The sequence below is a fragment of the Nansenia antarctica genome (genome assembly GCF_963989245.1).
Source record: "Nansenia antarctica genome assembly, chromosome: 8".
NCBI lineage: Eukaryota > Metazoa > Chordata > Actinopteri > Argentiniformes > Microstomatidae > Nansenia > Nansenia antarctica.
The window spans coordinates 42,481,689-42,501,881 of record NC_137678.1 but is presented as its reverse complement, the minus strand read 5'-3'; the positions used below and the strand labels follow the sequence as shown (position 1 = coordinate 42,501,881).

Below are 20,193 nucleotides of genomic sequence, written 5' to 3'. Positions count from 1 at the left end.
AAAGCCAAAAGTAAAAGAAACCCAAGTAGAAATCATCATTGACATACAGTACCCGTCTTGCTTGTTTAAGGTATGACTTCTTCCCTGAACGTTTGCAGATGCTGCTACACTGCTTTTGGTGCAACAGTACCTACATTTGAAAATACAACTGTCACCCACGGTGCTCCATTTCCATTTCAAATGCCAGACTTTTTCTAATCCCTGAGGGCAAAAAGTTGAGTGTAAGTACTGCCGTTCCCGTCGTTCCCAGGGAGCACCGGTTAAGCTGCGGCACAGAGGCTCTCTCCTAATTGGGGGAGAGCCGAGAGGGGAAGAGTGTCACCGCCTCGGGCCTCCTGCAGCCATGTAGAAGTGTAAATACCAGCCGAGGCTGTGTCACCTGTCACTTGTGAACAGCGACAGTAGTGTGTGTGTGTGTGTGTGTGTGTGTGTGTGTGTGAGAGCACTGTGTAGTCGGAGAGACACTCCTGCTCCCGCTGCACTGACTTTAAACTCCACTTATAACGATTTCTTAGGTAGGGCTGAGAGACTACGACCTAGAGAAGGAGAGTTTGGATGAGAGGGAGAAGAAGAACCTTCCTATTTAGTCTCTCTCTCACATTCACTTTCTCTCTCCTTCCTCTCTCTCTCTTTCATTCCCCTTCTCCTTTCTCTGAGATGATGAAAACAAGTGATGTGCTATTGTTCCACAGTGAAACGGAGAGAAAGGAGGGGTTTGTATCGTTCTTTATTCAGGACGGTGGAGAGAGGATCAGCCAAAAGCCTTCACATTAAGAGCTTAGACTGAGGGGAGCTTTGGAACTGAGCTGGTTCATTATAGGAGTTTAGAATCGTGTTTCTTTGTTTCATCTGAGTGAACACAAATCAAAACAAAAGTGTTGTCACAGCTGCTCAAGCTGGTGGTTAAACAAAGATGGGTTATATGGGGCAGTAAACAGAAACAGCAACACAAGGACTCTTTTGCTCAAAACCCCCATACCTCTAAGAGCTAACATTAATCCAAATGACGACAATGACAATGACAATGGTCAAAGACTTCAGGAACAAAGTGTTGCTTGCGGAGATGACACGTTGCTAGTTGCTCCTACAGTACAGGCCTACCCGGTAGGCCTGACTCTGTAATGACTCTAGGAACAGCATTGTACAGTACTAGCATGGGCTTCAATGGTTTGTGTTGTTACACAAAGTGAAACCAGGAACAGTGAACGACACAATCCACTTGTGTAATAACACACATTGCGTTTACAAAGCCTTTACTAATGCACTATAAACTCCAACACCAACGTTGTCTGTGGAGGAATGAGAGCGTTACTACACAGATATATAGAGGTGGCAGAGTGTGACTGTGATCAACAGAGGCATATTGAAAGCTGATGTCCATGTCATAGTGCAGTATAGGTGCAGTATGATCCATAAGGGAACATTAAAGTAGCCTCTCACCCATCTTCCTCCCCTCCCTCCCTCCCTCTCTTACTTACCGTCCCCTCCCCTCTTCAATCTCCCTCTAAAAAGTAGTTGTGGAGAAGAGCAGCTTTCTCAGAAATCTTTATCCTGCAGTTGGGAAGGACAACGTGACCTTGAAGTGCATTGACAATTGACATTGATTTCCGCTGTGTCTGTCTCCCCCGCCTCCCCCCCCCCCTAGTCTCTCAGAGTCCTACTCTTTGTGCAGTCTGGGCTTGTTTTTAGAGACACACAGGTGCCAGAGAGGCCATTAGTGATGCTAGCGCACTGAGTGCCGTATCCCCCCTTTTGCACTTCTCCCATTGGATGGCAGTGGAGTGGGGATGAGTGATGTGTGTGTGTGTGTGTGTGTGTGTGTGTGTGTGTGTGTGTGTGTGAGCATGTGCACTGTGCAGGGGAGAGTGATAACAGAGGAGCTGTGTATACAGCTGAGTTGTTATTCCTAGCCACTTCCTTATTTGTAATACTGACAGTATCTTTCTGTTTAGGAGCGATCTGACGACTAGCCACTCTCTTGCCAGAGCAACCATGCAAAATAGATTTCCAATCTCAATAAAGAGTCAATAAATAGTCAGTAAATAAAATGAAACAAAAACTATTCAGTGTTTAATAGGAACTTCTGGTACTGCATGTTATAGAACATGTTATTTAACGCTTAATTTACCAGTAAATTGACTGAGAACATCTTCTCTTTTGCAGCAACCACCTGGGGTCTTTTTGGTTTTTCATTAGATTCCCTGATCCTAAATGAATCGGCATGATTCTGCATAATTCAAATGAAAGCATCGGGAATCCTGCAACATCAATGTTCATGTCACATAGACTGTGATTTCATTGACAATTTAGTTTATTGGTCTACTCTACTGCTTAATGCAACTCAAGGTTGAAATCAAAGTTAGGTCTTGCTTTCCGATGCAGTAAGGGCTTTGGACACATGAAGCTGGTGTAGACTAATGAACGGATCAATCATTAGGTCAAGCCCAATACCAGGAAGGTCAGTCCAGTGGACTAAAATTACAGACAGAAACTCCTTCTGAACATTGAATGCAACTAATCGCAAAGCGGCAGAGCCGAACTGCCGAGTTAGCGTACCGGCAAGCCTTCCCCAACGAGAGGGGAGGAAAGAGCAACACTGTTGTACTGTATTACTCATTAGCAATGAAAGGGAAACCGAACAAGCTCCAATTAAGCCGCCTTCAATGAAGAGACACTTAAAAGAGAAATAATTTCACTTATTTTTCTTCTTGTCTCGTCTTGTAATAACAAATACATTACAGGCTTTATCAGCTGCGGATGCCCTCGTCCTTATTAAGGAGGGGTGAAGAAAACCTAATTAAAGCGACTGGGGAACAAAAAGGGAGCACCCCTAATGAGCATTATTGCGGCACATTCCAAATAATGTAAACGGAACTCGCTCGTTTAACCGCCCTGTCCCGCTCATTAGCGGCAAAGCAAAGAGAAGATAACGAGACAATAACGTAATCGGAACCGTATTTATAACAGTTCAGATACTCTAATGAAGAAGAACGTAGTATTAGAAAGCATGCGGTGGCCTAGTTAGGGGGATGCGGCTGCCACGGCTTGCTAATTCCTTTGTAATATGCAGATGATATGCGCTCCTTGTTTTTTCCCCCTTTTTTTTCTCTTTCCCGGCAGACATGTTGGGTCATTCGGGCACTTACACACGTCAGTAAAGAAGAAGAGAGGGAGGAAATATCTGTCTAATTATTTTCCTTTAAATACGTGCATTAAGGATTCAAATTTCTAATTAAGAGACAACAGGCACTGTCAGGCTTTTGCATGGGTTAGTGAACACGGCATAGGCTTGTGCATAATTACTCAACTTTAATAGCTTCAAAAGAAAGAGGAAGGCACATCCCGTAGTACTGCGAGGCAGTGTGCAGAGATACTCTACTCTCAAAAACTTCAGCAATTAAAATGTTATATAAAATAATCGCAAAGAGAAGCTTATCTCTCTCTGTAAACGGTTGAGAAGCGAGGATTTGCTGAAAGAGAATGGGACTTGCTGCATATGTGGATAATGTAAGACACTGTTTAGTTTAACTACAAAAGTATTGGTGCCACATTCATTATTGTGTTCTGTAAGTTGATTGCGAAATCAGAATATCAATTTGAACAGGGCGGTAGTAACATTTATTATATAGGAACTAAATGTTCTAAAGCATTTCATAGCAGGGTCATTACTAGCCTACATGACTGATGAGATTCTAAAGAATCTGAGGTTTCAGAGTGAAGGACAGCACTTTTTCGGTGAAAGTAAACGTACCAACTGCATTAACAACAGCATCAACAACGACTTACGGTTCACCTTGGAGACATGAGCTCTTCTCAAAGTCTCACTATGTAATTACATAGAACACACACCGTGGCAATGAACTTCTGACTCACGACTGATGGCACTAAATGCCCGTTTTAAATTGCACTACTAGCATCAACGAAGAGAAGCAAAGAAGAAGAAATTTAATCAAAAACGATGACCTTCTGACCCCATTGCCAACAGCAATAAGCACTTGGTATAGAGGAAGCCATCTGAAGTCCTGTCACAACACATTGGCAATCACTTTTAAACCGACTTCTCACAAATACAGGACAAAAGCAAGGCCAATGCAAAATCTAGGAACCATGGCAATGACCTTATGGCTGTTCCTGCTACAGCACAAAGACACACCCACACACACAGAATTTGTAGTGTCAATAGATCGTTATGCAAATAATCATTAAAGCAGTCTGGCCAACGTAAGATCTTTTATTTGTATTTATTTACTTTTTTTTTATAAACTTTTTTTTAATAAACGTGATGCATAGCTGAAAATGCTAATTATTCTAGAATAATGGGTGAAGTGAACTAATTAAGAATATTAAATTATATTACGGTAGAAGCACATTGAGCAGCCAAATATTACAATACCATTGAAGAGTGAACATTTCCATTGTCTTAAATTTACCATCCATGGAAGGGTGTGAGCTGTGAGTTCTATGTGAGTTGTTGGGACATTAGGGATGCAACCTCACCAAATATGTTCAAGTCAAGACTAAAAACCCATCTTTTTAATACTGCCTTTAAATGACTAAATAATACAATTATGATTATATAATGATTGGAGCACTTTGAGCTGCAACGTTTGCAGGAAAAGCTCTATACAAATAAAAAGTTATTTAAGTTATTATTATGGAATGTTTGGAGGTGTCAAAACTGTGATGTCATCAGTTCAGTTCCAATAAGATGTATGATGGGTGCTTATCAACAGCTCCTAATTTAAATACTGTGGTTTTTAGGATGGTATAAAAGCAGAGGTCAGTAGTTATTTCTCGTCAGTCAGTCAGTCAGTGTCTCTCTCTCTCTCTCTCTCTCTCTCTCTCTCTCTCTCTCTCTCTCTCTCTCTCTCTCTCTCTCTCTCTCTCTCTCTCTCTCTCTCTCTCTCTCTCTCTCTCTCTCTCTCTCTCTCTCTCTCAGAATGTAACATCTCTATTAAGTATTTGCCTTGTCATAATAATGTATAAAGGATACATTATTATTAAAGCCTCGTTCTATTTGACCTTTCTTGCACTAAATAAGCACATTCTCAACAATTCTTTGCACATAGTGATAATTACCTTGGAGCCAGATTATCAATACTAGATATATTTCGCTATCAATATATACTATATATAGCTGAAAGTCTCTGGAAAATATGATTGACGGAAAGAGATTTGAGTTTATTCCGGTCTACACCAGCATTGAAGCGCTGCAGGTTTGTTTGGGTGTCTGCAGTTGCTTTACCAGCATATAACTGAATAACTAATACAGGTATACACACCCAAGATTTTCAAATAGATATAGATAAAGATATATGCAATTAGTCTTCAGAAAGCAAGGACACTCTGGCATACAGTAAATTAAAGTGCAGTGCACGCATCAATCTAGGTGACACGTGACGTGAACGTCATGAAAGTCAAAAACGTGCCTTGACACTGTTGCTATTGGATCACGTATATTTATATGACGACAAAAATCTAATAGATTTTAAAAAATGTATTGAAACAGTTACAAACTGTACAGCGCCCCCCAACCCACACACGGCATAACATGGCGGTCAACCCAAAGCCGCTGCCTCGAGGTCTCGGGCGACGACCGTCTCTTTGAGAGCTTCATCTCTATTATCGCCACGAACACGGGTAATGCAGCCAGAGAGATGTCCTATTCACACAAGTCCCAATCAACTCCAGACCCCATCACTGTCATAACCGTAAACTCTGGGGAGAGCAGATGGCTCTCAGCCAGCCCGCGCCAGTGAATGCCACTTAATAAAGCCAATGATTTTATTTCTCCCCCATGCAGCACCTTAAGTATCCATACTCCAGCCCTGTGGTCGCCATCCATCATCCTTGAACGGCGATAAGTGACAACAATTTCCTCCTGTTCCCAGCTGTGGGAGCCGTGGTACAAGGTGCCGGGCGCCGAGCCTTCCTGATTATCTGCAACACTTGGGCTCAGCCACTTAAGATCATCATACAATTAGGCATGTCCCCGGAGCCTCCAGAGTTTCACTGAGGAGAGCCCGGGAATCAATGGAGAACAATGGGAGATGGCCGCGCTGCAGATCAAGGCAGGTCTGGAGAAAATAGTACTGTTACGCATAGCCTGGCCGAGTTTGATATAAAAGTGCTGTATTTCCTCAAACGATGAGAGGTGTGTGTGTGTGTGTGTGTGTGTGTTGGGTGGGCGACTAAAGCTATTGATCTCTCTGGGCATGCACAGGAATAAAGAGAGAAACATGTGTGTGAGATCGATCTAAACATAAAATAGAAACCTAACTCAACATGCACTGGGTATAGTGGATGCAACAGATGTTGAGGTGAAAACAATATTTTCTTTCGCTTGATGGATTGACAGTTTGTGTTAAGAGCTTACTTTACACAAACATATATTGAATGGGGAAGTGTGTCCAAACTTTTGACTGGTACTGTATATATATAGAACGCGGAGAAGACAAGATTAATTAAGAGACAACCGACCAGCTTGATAAACCAATGTCGGCGCATCTCCCGACGTTCATACGCGTGTTTCGGCCCATTTTCTTCTCATGTTCTCACTAATTAACGACTGGGTTCAAGACCGCATGAAATTACCGTCAACAAAAACAGGGTGGTTGTCAAAAGGGGATTTTTGACAGTTCTTGGACAGTCTGAGTGCTTACACGGGCGTTACATCAAATAATAATTACATCTGTCACTGGAGCGGTTGACTGGCGAACAAACAACACAAACGGGAAACGGAGAATTCAAGCATGGAAAACCACGACCCGCCTAGCGGACGTGTTCTCCTCAGCGGAACGCTACTTCCATATCCAGTAGTGACCCTGAGAAGGTGAGAGAAGCTTGTGAAGGGAAAAGGTAAAGGCTTACAGTACAGTATGTGTACCAGCTAACTTGACAGTCAATCAAAAAGACAGCGAATCCAAAGACACTTCAGATGTTTACGGTGTAGATGTAGTATGTACGGTGTCGATCTTCACCGAAAACCTACTGTTGGATACGCTGGATGGGCAGTGGGAGCAGGTCCTCCAGTTTGCAGTTGCGAAACTCTCGCCTGGATTCTTGCAGCTTCTTGAAACGTCTGAAGGCCTTGTTCTTCTTCATCTGCAGCTGTGGTGTTAGACAAGAGACGAAGATTTATTTTTTTCTGCCGTTATACTTTTTTACTCATACTTTCCATTTTATGTCTGCTTTGGCAGTCATTTAATAATTCATATCAATGAAGCTCACTGATTGTATGCAGCCACCACAGTCGCTGTGGCAGTGCTGAAACAACGGACAACGTGGAAAGGAAAACATGTTTTGCAGCACTGTGCTTCATCATGCCTATCTCCACCTCCATCTCCTAATGACATTAGCTCCCAGTCACTGGTACTGATGGTACATGACACAACCCGCGACAACCGCTCAATCTCATGTCACTTTCTGTGTGCGTAGCGTACTCCCCTTGACAAACCCCACGAATCACCTTCCTGTCACTCATTACTTCCAGTTGCCGGTTAAGATGGAGCGTGGAAGGGGGGGGAGGTGGAGGGGAAGGGGGGTAAGCAGCTTCTGTCATTAAATATGCATTCACAAATCATGTCAACACGAGTATGTGTCAACATTTGGAGGGCAAAAAAAAAAAGTCTTATCTTGTCATCCGCGGAAGCCATCAAAACAAGCAATGCTCCTGTATTTACACAGGCCAACCAGGGCAGAGCTGTGCTCTATCCTTCCCTCACTCATAACAGACAGCACTGTGGCATACACACTGATGCTGCCTCACCTTAGTGGCCAAGTCTGTGTGTGTGTGTGTGTGATTGAATGAGTCAATGAGTGTGTGTATGCTTGTGTGTGCTCACACCAGACACAGCTGTTTAGCCTGCCATTATGCCTCTGGCTGCTGGAGTCGGACACAGTGAAGCAGACAGACTCTAAATCACTTGAATGATGGGCACAATGTGAGAGGAATCCCTTAAGAGCAAGAGGTGTAATGAGAGAGACTGAACTGAGAACAGTGGTTGAACAGACTTTTTTGTCTGAAAGCTATGGAGGTTACTGTAGCTCTAAACTACAATATCATTCTAATAGAAAACTCTCATATTGATCTACACGATACATGCCACATTTATTTGCACAACTGAAACCAGGGATGCAAACTGGTGATGGCCCAAAAAGATGACTTGCCTGAAAACAAAGAACATTTATGAAAATTGTTGACCTATTTTGAGGTCAAAGCGGCTAAAAAGTGACAAGTTCGCACCCCTGTGAAACTGTTTTCAAACAACATCAAATACACTGGATGAAAAAGCACATTCAAACCGGAATCCAGACCTTGTTTGGGTGAAGTCACAGCATCATGCCAGAGAGGGTCACTGTTTGCTTAAGAGGGACAGATCACCCCGGTGCGCGTCACGCGTCCGTGGCTAACGTCGCTAACATGCGGCTCCATGTTCAGGCAATTATAGCAATGTAGACCCGGTGGAGGAATCAATGCTAACTCGGGCGGCTCAGTCCCTAATCAATCGGATCAGTACATTTGCTGCAGACAGATCCTTCCTCTTAATTAAGACATTAATATCTGGTGCAGCTCAGGGCTTCCCGTAGACAAATAAGAGCAGATGTTAGCGGGCGATGCCATGGCCCCGCTGAAAGAGACGCTCCACGCACACACACACACAGTTCTAACTGTATACATTTCACCTCTTTCCTGGTGACCATTCAGTCATTCGTGTTCTGTTAAAGACCGACATAATAATGGCATTAAAACGTGATGTAACCACAGTGCCACAGCATTTCCTCCTTCCTTCTATGTCATAGCTAACTGGTGAATTCACCCTGAGAAAGAATCAGTAAGCCAGCCAGGCCACTGAGGCCAGCCACTCATCCATGTGCTAGAGGAACAGGTACCTTGTGAGCGAAGATGCTAATTAGCTGAGAGATTCCCCATTGCACTTTTTAGGCCAAATGATGGAGCCCGCTGCACCACTTAAGTCAGTCGTAATGAGATGAGGAGTGCTGGACTTAATAGGACCGCTGGGGCCTTCAGCTCAGGAGTGGGTGTCATCCACCAATCAAGAAGGTGACTCCATTTTGTGAAATGTTTCAAAATGCTAAATATAGACAGGCCGTGTTTCTTAGCTGGGCCTGCATTACCCTGCTGCTAATAGCCCAACTGCCCAGAATGAGGGTGTGTGGAGGGAAACTTTGGTACAAAAGTTGTCTTTTGGACTCCTATTTTGTTTCGCCAAAGAAATTAATTTCAAAGATTTACTGTATATTGATTACACAGCCTACATCCACGAACCTATCCATGAATAATATTGAGAGAAGTCATCAGTTATCTGAATGATACAGAGTCATTCCCGAAAGAGTTCTAATTGAATCACCATCAACACACAGGAGAAGGAAACCCAATATATTCAGACAGTAACATTAGAGTGATGTATGTGATGTTGCTGTGCTGTGACATTAGGGTTATTTTTCTGTAACAATGGGCTGTGAACTTAATGTTCCTCTCTGGGGAGTGGGGACAGTTAAGTATCTAATAACAGAGAGACAGGTGACATGACATGTGCTGGGGGGGCACGGACGTCTTACCCCAAGGACCTTGCTGGCGTTCTGGATGTTGTCCACATAGGTGGTATAGTGGTGCAAGTGAGGACAGAACTCCTCAAAGGCCCGTCCAAAGTTCCCCTGCTCCACCTGGACCAGCAGTGTCCTGAACAAAGAACAGAGACAAAATGATAATAATAAAAAACAACAACAATAATAATAATAATAATAATAATCATTATTATTATACATAAAACAGTCATCATTTATGAGAAGAGCAATACTATGAATATAAACATCACCAATGTAACATTCTTTACAGAGTGCTTTATAGAGTGCTTCCATTGGGTCCGGGTCACATATTATTGCATGCCAGCCAGAGGGCTCTGTCAGGACACAGCAATGGCCTTTTCAACACAAATTGAGGACATTGTGGCATAAGTAGCTACTTCAATATCAGGCTGCATATTCCTTGTGCACCACAGACTCTTCTGTGCATTCATGTCCAAAGTACCTCCCAGTGAGCATCTGGCCTTGAGTCATCATACCACATTGGACTCTGAGTTACTGCAATATTACTGCAATATTACTGCCTAAGAATGCACTGCTACTCTGCATCAACATAAAAAGCTCAAATAAAACAAGTTTGACAAGATTGCCAACCATCAATTTTGGGCAAAGAACACATGTTGGAGAGAGTGAGGAGGTTAAGTCAAGTTCAGAGGCTGACTTCCTGGTTAATGGGTGTTTAAGAGTCGACACTGTGGTGTTGTTTGAGGGGCTTCTCCCTGTGTGTGTGACACATTTACTGGGACTCAGGCAGTGGGGTCTACCCCGAGGGCACCGGGAGGGACTTTGTAGTGTGAATGCGCCCGCTGAACCCAGGAACAAAACAACACGATCAAGGCGTCAGGCAAAGCAGTCGCTCAGCCCGTCAGCTGCATTACTGTAACATGGATGCAATTGGTTGGGGGTGTTGACACTTGTGAAGGAGCTTGTTATCCAAACTTAGAGTAAGTACCTCCCTCCACCCACCCACACACTCACACACACACACACACACACACACACACATACAGAGTCCTACTCTCTAATGATGTTCCCAGAGACTTTGCGTTCTTACATGCTGGAAGAAGGAGCACTTTGCCGTTGAAGTTGATTTAAATAGATTTTAATGAAGTTGCGCGCCAAGGTAGCCACTGTTCGTAATCAGGAGATGCCGGAGCAGCCAAGAGAGTTCTAACGAGGGCAAAGGGCGGGAAAAACAGTGTTTCCGTTTTTTTTCTCCCTCACAGCCAGAGGCTATTATGATAAATATGAAATTACGAATTACATTTTTTATACTTTTTTTCAGGGCAATTAAATTGTCTGGCCGTCAGGAGCAGGCGGTAGATAACATTAGCATTCCTCTGTCGTCACGTTAATCCACATTAATTCTTAGCAGTTGCGACATCTGGGGTGGGTACAGCCTGGACCAAACAATCCAGGCCGATGTGGCTTCATTTGTGGAGGGCTACAACAGGAGGAATACTAATTACTGCTAATGTGTAGTTAGCATGTCCCAACATACACAAACACACGGACGGACTCACGGACAAGCACACACACACACACATGCACACGCACACATATTCTGTACAGACATACTGTACACACACATACATACATACCCAGATTACCCACAACATGGAAAACAAAACAACAGGGCAGAACATTATTGAACTCAATAAAGAGTGTACCACTTGGTTTTATGCAGCAGGTTTTTATCTTCTTCAACGGTGACAAGGAGTGACTTCCGTCATGTGGGATGTTATTTGATCTATTTTCATATCGCATTTACTCTCATTAAGAAGCCCCCCAGACGCGTTCTTTGGAATATTCATCTTTCAAATACGTTTTTGATTTTGTGCTACTTACTCGATAAAGTGACAGCTCTTTCAAGTTCGTTATCACGGTTTGTTATGGAGCAGTCAGGGATAATTGGGTTGCTCCCACCAACGCCTGGTCTCTACTCTCCATAAACAGCTATAACGATGATGAATGGCATGGGCGTATCAACATATTCAAATATTTCCTTTCTTTGTTACATGCGATGTTTAATGAAACTGGAATTCATTAAAGTTGTTCGCCACCCAGGAGTAAAATAAATAGAAACAGGAAATGTCAATTGATATACCTCCCTCCTCTGAGACTGTCTGTTTAATATGGCATGTTTGACAGGGAGGGTCCTCTTTCTCATCTCCATTTCCTTATCCACCTGCAACCACATTATCATCGCACCTATTGCAACCATAATCTGCAACCATCATCTCCCAAATGATAGACAGATGAGACTTATTGGAAAAGGGAAAGCCAACTAGTCATTCCTCTAAATCAGCATCACCACAAATGTATCTTCAAGCCTCCAAACGGAGCACATGCCAGTCTGCCTGATCCATCCATTCAATAAGGGCCTTATAATGAAGATGTATGGAAATTGGGTAACAATGAATCCAATACATCACACTTGGTAATTCACCCCTCAGTCTTAATTCTGGCACTCTCAGGAAGAAGACCTGTCAGTCTAGAGTGGATGGGGATCTTAGGGACTCAAGGCATTTCATTATCTAGACTGTAAATATAATTCTCAATCAAGAAAGATTTCCCCTGACGCTGCACAGTACTGTATCTGAACAAGTATGCAACCTTCTACCAGAAACATATTTATTAGGGTGTTACAGAAGAAGTTCGCAGTGTGATTGGGGATGAAATAAAAATATATAAATACACTGTATCCAAATTTGCAAAGGGGAAGATAACAGCAAACATTGTGAGGACATTGAAGTGGGGTTTGTTCATGCTTGCAAGATGATCTTAGGAAAACTTGGAAGTTTGCTTTCTCGAGAGTAGATGTTTCTTCATTTGGAATAGATGGTTAAAATAACCTCTCAGAACCTCAACAGACTGGGATGAATCGCAGACTAGTCCCAACCACAGTTGTGCTGTCCAATAATGAGCTTCGCAGTTCGCATTGACAAAAACTAACTTTTGGAACTCTTCAAACTAACATTTGAAGTTAGTCTGCACCACCTTAATCGTCAGATCAATTCCAAACTGCTTTTTTCTGGGTTGTGATTCACAGTATGGGTATGGGTATGAGAGAGAGAGAGAGGAAGAGAGAGAGCGAGAGGGAGAGGGAGAACGGGATTGTCGAGGCCTGGTAGGATGGGCCACAAGTGGGCTTCATGAATTAGTAGTGAGAACACCAGAAACACCAGACAAGGCTCCGGCTTTCTGAGGCTCGTCAAAGACTCCAAAGCAGTGCAAGAGCTAGGACCATAGAGCCGGGATATCAAATATGCATGTGGTCCTATTCAAACTCTCCATTTATTAAATGAAGCACTACATAACCCAAACGGTTTACCATTTCAGGAGATCAGGGGGGTATTCCATCAATGTTGCGAAAGGAAAATCCAGGCTTATTTTTGATAAGTCTCATGAGACTTGTGATTTTCCTTTAGCGACATTGATGGAATAACCCATCAAGGTCAAGATTAATGTAACCTCTCAGGTAAACTACAGGTGGGATATTAAACATCTAGACTACAGGCGAAGGACAGGGGAAGATGATACAGTTCTAAGCATGGTTGTGTTCCAATATGCACACTATCGTACTACATAGAATGAAGCAAAGCATTGGTAGTGCATTCTAAGGGCCTTTACTTACTACAGGGACAACCTGAACCATACTGTGCTGGCTCAGAAATGTTCCCTTCACATTTTCCTATTCAGCACTGTTTTCAGCAACTATGGTGGATGGGTAACCAGCCCAGCCCAGAATAGCTCAGCTTGGTTTGGTCCTGTAGTGTAAATTAGGGTTTAGTGGTATGCTAGTGTTGTGGTTTTATATCATTTTATACTGAGAATTGAAGTTTCTCTACAGTTTGGTGAATCTAGCACTCAAGGAAGGCCCATTTCCTTCCTGTAAGGGAGGGACATTTCGATTATGGACAGGGCCCATAACTTGTGCAATCACAGATTTCTATATGATTGGTTCCCAAGAATAGTGACCTTGTGACCAAGGACAGTTCTATAAATATAAGTCCCGCCCAATGTTGGGGGCTTTTTGCTTTTGCTTTGTTGCCTTTTGTTCTGCTATTTTCTCTCTCCGCTCGCATGTGACTTTACTTAATAAAAGGCCTCTTTGGAGACAATTGATTTAAGCTCTTTGTGCTTTATAAGTTTAACTCAATCTATTAAGAATCAATTAAATCCACGACACTAGCTTGGACACTGGAACACACTCTAGTCCTAGACCGGATTGATTCCTATCAATGGTAAAGATAAGGCCTATGTTGAGCAAACTGTGTGTTTATCTAGACATTCTCATGCAGGAGGCCAATTAAGTTTCCCATATTTATTTCTCCCCACCCACTCCGCAGCATGAATATTCCGTTAATTATTCAAAAGATACTTACTGGTTTACTGAATGAATGGATTTAATTGAACTGAAGATGCTTTCTCTAATGTCCTGCCTGAGGGTTCCTTTGGCCTTCAAAATCTCCACGAAATACTGAAGGAGAAAAGACCAGAAAAAAAGAAGACAAGGACAAAATTAAGTATTTTTTCCGCCATTTGTATAAGACTCGCCATCTAACTGGGGCTGTCATCTTGTATTGGATACCCTCGAGACAAAAAGGAACATCATAGGAAGAGAGTGCCTGCACCACTGATGATATCTCAATTACAATAATATGTAGTGTACACAGAGTATAACCAGGGGGGTAAAGACGGGACTGCATAAAACATACAATGTCATACATCAAAAAAATGTATTTAGTTCTGATAATCAACCACTTCATTAACATAATAAGACAACAATACATACAGTTAATAGCTCTAGCTAGCCCCTTAGCACAAATGTTAAATTGCAACATCATGTTGTACACTGGCATATCTGAGAGTTTGCTGGTGACTCACAAGGACAAGTTAGCATGGAGAGGGTTACTTTACACACCGCCACCACCTCTGGCAGTAAGAGGACAGCTGTGTCGGTCTCAAGCCATTTGAAAGCAATATGGGACTAGCAAATTGGATTGGCTAAAAAATGGGTCATAATGGTACACAGGGTAGAGATTTCTTGAATGAGTGGCTGGCTGTGCTGGGCTGCAGACATGCACAGACATGCTCATTCAAAACTCTGCAGCTCGACTTCTAACTACCGTATTTTCCGGACTATAAGTCGCGCTTTTTTTCATAGTTTGGCTGGTCCTGCGACTTATAGTCAGGTGCGACTTATATATCAATATATATATATATATAATTTCATACTGACTGACATGAACCAAGGAGTAAACATTGCCGTCTACAGCCGACAGAGGGCGCTCTGGGCCGCTCTGGGCTTGTGACAACTATATGCTGCTCCTATACCCCTGAAGAAATTATCTAAAACATCGTTTCTCAACGGGGGCGTTCAGACAACATCGGGGGGCGCTGGAACAAATATTTTTTTAAAGGGGGGCGTTGAGGTGTTCTTGGGGGGCGGTCACGCATAAAGTATTTTTCTCATGAAAAACAGCTGTCAGCAGTGTTATTACGGGTACGTTCGTAAATGCACGAACGGTCAGTTCGCTCGGACAAACCGTATTTTCAAAGGTAGTATGGGTAGATCGCATGGCATTGAACAAAACCCAAAAGGAGAAAAAAAAAAAAAAAGTTCGCCTATCATCCATCCTCACTATGGCTTTTGCCACTTGATTGACGTACAGGTAAGCCAGTCTGCGATCTGATCTTTTCACCTAACACACGGTTCACCACGCATGCACAGTCAACAGCGCCAACTACAAAATACTAAATACCGGCGAGACTAATTAACTAGTTAGCCTTCCAATTTCTACTATTTACTATGTAATACTAAAGAAAGGGTATACAAATGAGTGGGGACGCTGGACCAAGTAAGAAACCAATAACGTACAACTTCCATCCAGAATGGGAGGAGGACTTTTTTACACGATGTGATATTGGAAGTGCGTCTGTCTGATCTGCAGATCTACGATGGCTGTTTCTATGATGGCTGTTTCTATGATGGCTGTTTCTATCTATGATGGCTGTTTCTATGATGGCTGTTTCTAAGAAGGGAAATGTGGCAAAAGAGCGAAAACGTACGACTGCAACGATAGCTTCTTATCGCGTCAGTCACGTTCTTGTTAAACACAAGAAGAAAACAAAGACGGCGAAATTGTGAAAAAAGCGTTTCTCGAGGCTGCAGATTGCCTTTTCGATGACAGATCCACAGTGGCTGATGACACCTTGCAAGCCTGCCTACACCTTGCAACCAGCTCCTACAGCCCTGACTACTAGAAACTAGCTGCCTCCTCCCAGTGCCAGGTCTCCCACTAAGGTAGAGAAATGCATTTATATCCTCCTTTCAAACTAGGGAACTACCTGTTTTGTATCTGGTTTACTTTTCTGTTTGTTGGATCAGTAGTTGGCTATGGTACTGCAGACTGGCTGTCAGTGTGTGAGTGAGAGAAAGTGAGTGTGTGTGTGTGTGTGTGTGTGTGTATGTGTGTGTGTGTGTGTGTGTGTATGTGTGTGTGTCTGTGTCTGTGTCTGTGTCTGTGTCTGTGTCTGTGTCTGTGTCTGTGTGTGTGTGTGTGTGTGTGTGTGTGTGTGTGTGTGTGTGTGTGAGAATAGCAAAGAGGGAGGGTTTGTGATGGTCTTCTCCTGTGTGGCTGTGTGACAGAGAGAGAGAAAGTGTATTGTACTATGCAGGCTGGGAACTGTGTGTGTGTGTGCGTGTGTGTGTTTGTAGTACGTGCGTGTACGTTTGCGATGTTTAAACTAGACTGGTAGATCTTGGCAGACTGGCTACTTGAAAAGTAGATCTTGGTTCAAAAAAGTGTGGGCACCCCTGCCTTATACCATACCACCATACCAGAACATCACAGCAGGAACAACCTGCATCTCAAAAAAGCGATCGTATTGTAACCAGTCCGGAAAGCTCTCTGTCGCTTACCAATAATCGAACCTAGAGAAATCAGCTACGAATGTCCCCTCCCCTCGCAGGTTCATCACAGTATATTACATAAATGTATTACTGTTAAGTGTTGTTGTGGATGTTATCCCTAGTGCCATTCTGAGGTTAGCATTGCGATGTGTTCGTCTTAACGTTTACAAACTAAAATATACGATCGCTTTTTAGTGATATGTTGCTCCTCTGATGTCCTGGAAACGAACACATAAGCACTCAAAACAGCTGTCAACGTCTTTTGTTGCTATAGGAACCCACTACTCTGCTTGCGATTGATCAGCTGTCAGCAGTGTTATTACAGGTACGTTCGTAAATGCACGAACGGTCAGTTTGCTCGGGCAAAACCGTGTTTTCAGTCAGAGCACCCATCTCTGAGCGCTCCCAGAGCGCAGTGCTCTGAACTTTGTTATGTTTTGATATGAGAAATTCGAACTAAGTGGTCAGTTTATGAAAATAATACCATAGAATACTAAATAAAATATTTAAATAATAGCCCCCTAGCGTTTGCCGCCATATTGTGACACCCCCCCCCCAAAGTCCAATCAAAAATGAATAAATATTAGCATCATAAAACAGCAATTTGGCGAAATGCAACACCAGCACACTTAAAAAACAAACAATGTTAGTTGTAATAATAATACAGTTTTGTAGCCTACTGTTTGTTCTGCACCGGACATGTGTGAAATCTCTGCTGTGTTATTGTTGTTCTGTGATAACACAGAATATTAGTCAACATTAATATTCAGGGAAGAAAATAAGCCTACTTTTTTTGATGGGGGGCGGTAAGAGACCTGGATAATGGACAGGGGGGCGCTGGCCCAAAAAAGGTTGAGAACCACTGATCTAAAACATTAGCTTGTTGAAGCTAAGCAAACGGTAGCTTGGTGAACTTGTTTACTGGTAACTTGCTTGTTGGACTCGCTGGCTTGTTATGTTCATTTAGCCTATTCAGCCTCCCAGGTATGTTCTTTATGCTATTGTGTTGCTGAATAACTGTTAATGTGTTATGTTAACATACCGGACTTCTATTCAGCCTGTTGTTCTGTGTGCTATTGTGTAGTTGAATAAACTTGCCTTTCCAGATTAAATGTCTGTTCTTGGTCTTGGATTTTGTGAAATATAAATGCGACTTATAGTCCAGTGCGACTATGTTTTTTTTTCCTCTTAATGTCGCATTTTTTGACTGATGCGACTTATACTCCGGAGCGACTTATAGTCCGGAAAATACGGTAGAACCAAGAGGAGAGAACACATTACTCCGGTCCTAGCTACTCTGCACTGGCTGCCAGTAACATGTAGGGTTGATTTTAAGGTCCTCCTCCTTATATACAAAGCCCTTAATGGGCGAGGCCCAAAGTACATTGCTAATTCCCTTGCCAATTATGTACCCTCAAGAACACTAAGATCATCTATCGCAGGTTTATTAGAGGTTCCCAGCAACAGTCAGAAGAAGATCAGCCATTAGACCTCTGCAGCTCATCCAGAATGCTGCTGCCCGGCTGGTATTCAACCTCCCCAAATACTCGCATGTCACCCCTCTCCTTCGCACCCTGCACTGGCTCCCGATAGCAGCTCGCATCAGATTCAAGACCCTGGTGCTTGCATACCAGGCAGCTAAAGGGACAGCCCCTGCCTACCTGAAGGAAATGGTAACCCCCCAAACCCCTGCCCGCTCACTCCGCTCCTCCACCTCGGCTGGCCGACTAGCCCCACCTCCTCTACACAGCAGTCGGGCTGCCCGATCACGTCTCTTCACAACACTGGCTCCCCGCTGGTGGAATGAGCTCCCCACGGCCGTCAGAACGGCTGAGTCACTACCCATCTTCCGTCGTAGACTGAAGACCCATCTCTTCAGGTTACATCTTAACTGCTCCTCCTGAGACATCTTCTGACCCTCACCACTACGTCTCCTAAAGACACCCGCTTTCCCCTCTACTGTGTCCCTAAGAACTTCTATTGCCCCCCTTGTACTGTTTCTCAGTTTCTCCAGAAAAAAATAAAAATAAAAAGGTTTTAGTAGAAGGCGATAGGGAGAAGGTTTTTTCTTCTATCAGTGGCCCCGGGCCCGAGCTAGATTACTCTTCCTGCAACGAATGGTGGACTGCTGATTCACATGCTTAGTATTCAAATGTATTGATTGTAAGTCACTTTGGAATAAGGCGTCTGCTAAATGCCAAAAATGTAAATGTAAAGATCGGGAGCGCAGCCTTTGCCAACTATGCCCCAAAGCTTTGGAACACATTACCTTTAGAGATCAGGGAAGCCAGCTCACAAAATATTTTTAAAAGAAAGCTAAAAACGCACTTCTGGTGATTGACTGGTGATTGACTAGTGATTGACTAGTGATTGACTAGTGGTTGACTAGTGGTTGACTAGTGGTTGACGTGTGTCTGTGTTCCAAAAACAAAAAAGGTGCATCTTGTAAGAACAAATGGTACTAGCCTCAACGATCCGGCAAGACAAGCTAGGATAGTTTGTGGGTAATTTCCTTGACTGAGAACGTACACAGAGGCTGAGAACGTACACAGAGACTGAGACAGACCTTTTCCAAAAACTGATGTTTGTGGGGAAAACCAATGGGAAGTACAGAAAGACTGACCGTTACCTTTTCTTTTTACTGTTTTCCCCTGCTTTTATATTCATGCTATGCATGTAAATGTTTTTATATATGTTTATTTATTTATTTTTTCCTGTTGTAAAGCACTTTGAGCTGCATTTCTTGTATGAAAGGTGCTATATAAATAAAGCTTTACTTACTTACATGGATGAGGCTACTATACTGGTAGATGCACCATTGTGTGTGTGTGTGTGTGTGTGTGTGTGTGTGTGTGTGTGTGTGTGTGTGTGTGTGTGTGTGTGTGTGTGTGTGTGTGTGTGTGTGTGTGTGTGTGTGTGTCAGTGTTTCAAGGGTAGAAAGAGTGGGCATGTTACTGTGAATGTAACTACCAGTTTGGTGGTGTACAGAATATGCAGGTTAGATAACCTGATGACTACTGTTACAAATAATGTTTTTTCCAACCCATATTGGAAGACTAGCATCGGTGACTGAAAGTTACTACGGGACTGAACGCACCGTGATCACCAGCTCCAGCTGTTCACAGTAGTGCTGTTCGGTTTTGACCAGCTCGCGGGCGGTGCAGGTCCGTTTCCTCTCCCAGCGATCTCGCTGTTCCTGGACACTGCGGCTGCCAGCCAGGCAGGACGGGCTGGGGGAGAAGCTCATGGCTGTTGGAGGCAGACACCCACTCTGGGTAACTGTAGGAGGTACCGTTGAAATCAATACAGACATGTTATAGTAACCCCCCAAACCACATTGTACAGTAGTATTTCAATGATTAAACCACAAGGGGATGTGGATGTTTACCAAATGTGCATGCATGGTGCACTTCCTGAATGATGATTAGGTATTACTAGCCTTTATGCCATCCTTAATAGGAATGTTATTAATTCACAAGTTAATATCGTTATGGCAACTGACTAGATTGTTAGTGGAAATCTGAAGTTGAAAATAATAATGAAACGATCAAAGTAATTACTAGAATGTCATATTGGTCTGCACAGTGTTCTCTCTGTCTGTCTCTCTCTCTCCCTCTCTCTGTCTGTGTCTCTCTCTCTCTCTCCCTCTCTCTCTCTCTCAGAGACCA

General features: G+C 43.1%; 1 protein-coding gene across 1 annotated transcript in view; it reads right to left on the bottom strand.

Annotated features, from left to right (window-relative positions):
* The window catches only part of arhgef39 (Rho guanine nucleotide exchange factor (GEF) 39), a gene marked incomplete at both ends in the record, with an annotated part of 35,306 nt that extends 15,534 nt beyond the window's left edge, over positions 1-19,772 (bottom strand). Inside the window, 4 exons of the mRNA XM_080538365.1 lie at positions 6,992-7,110; positions 9,583-9,703; positions 13,995-14,089; positions 19,623-19,772. Coding sequence (XP_080394491.1) covers positions 6,992-7,110; positions 9,583-9,703; positions 13,995-14,089; positions 19,623-19,772 — 485 coding nt within the window. The remainder of the gene's footprint in view (positions 1-6,991; positions 7,111-9,582; positions 9,704-13,994; positions 14,090-19,622) is intronic.
* Between the last annotated feature and the right edge of the window lie 421 nt (positions 19,773-20,193).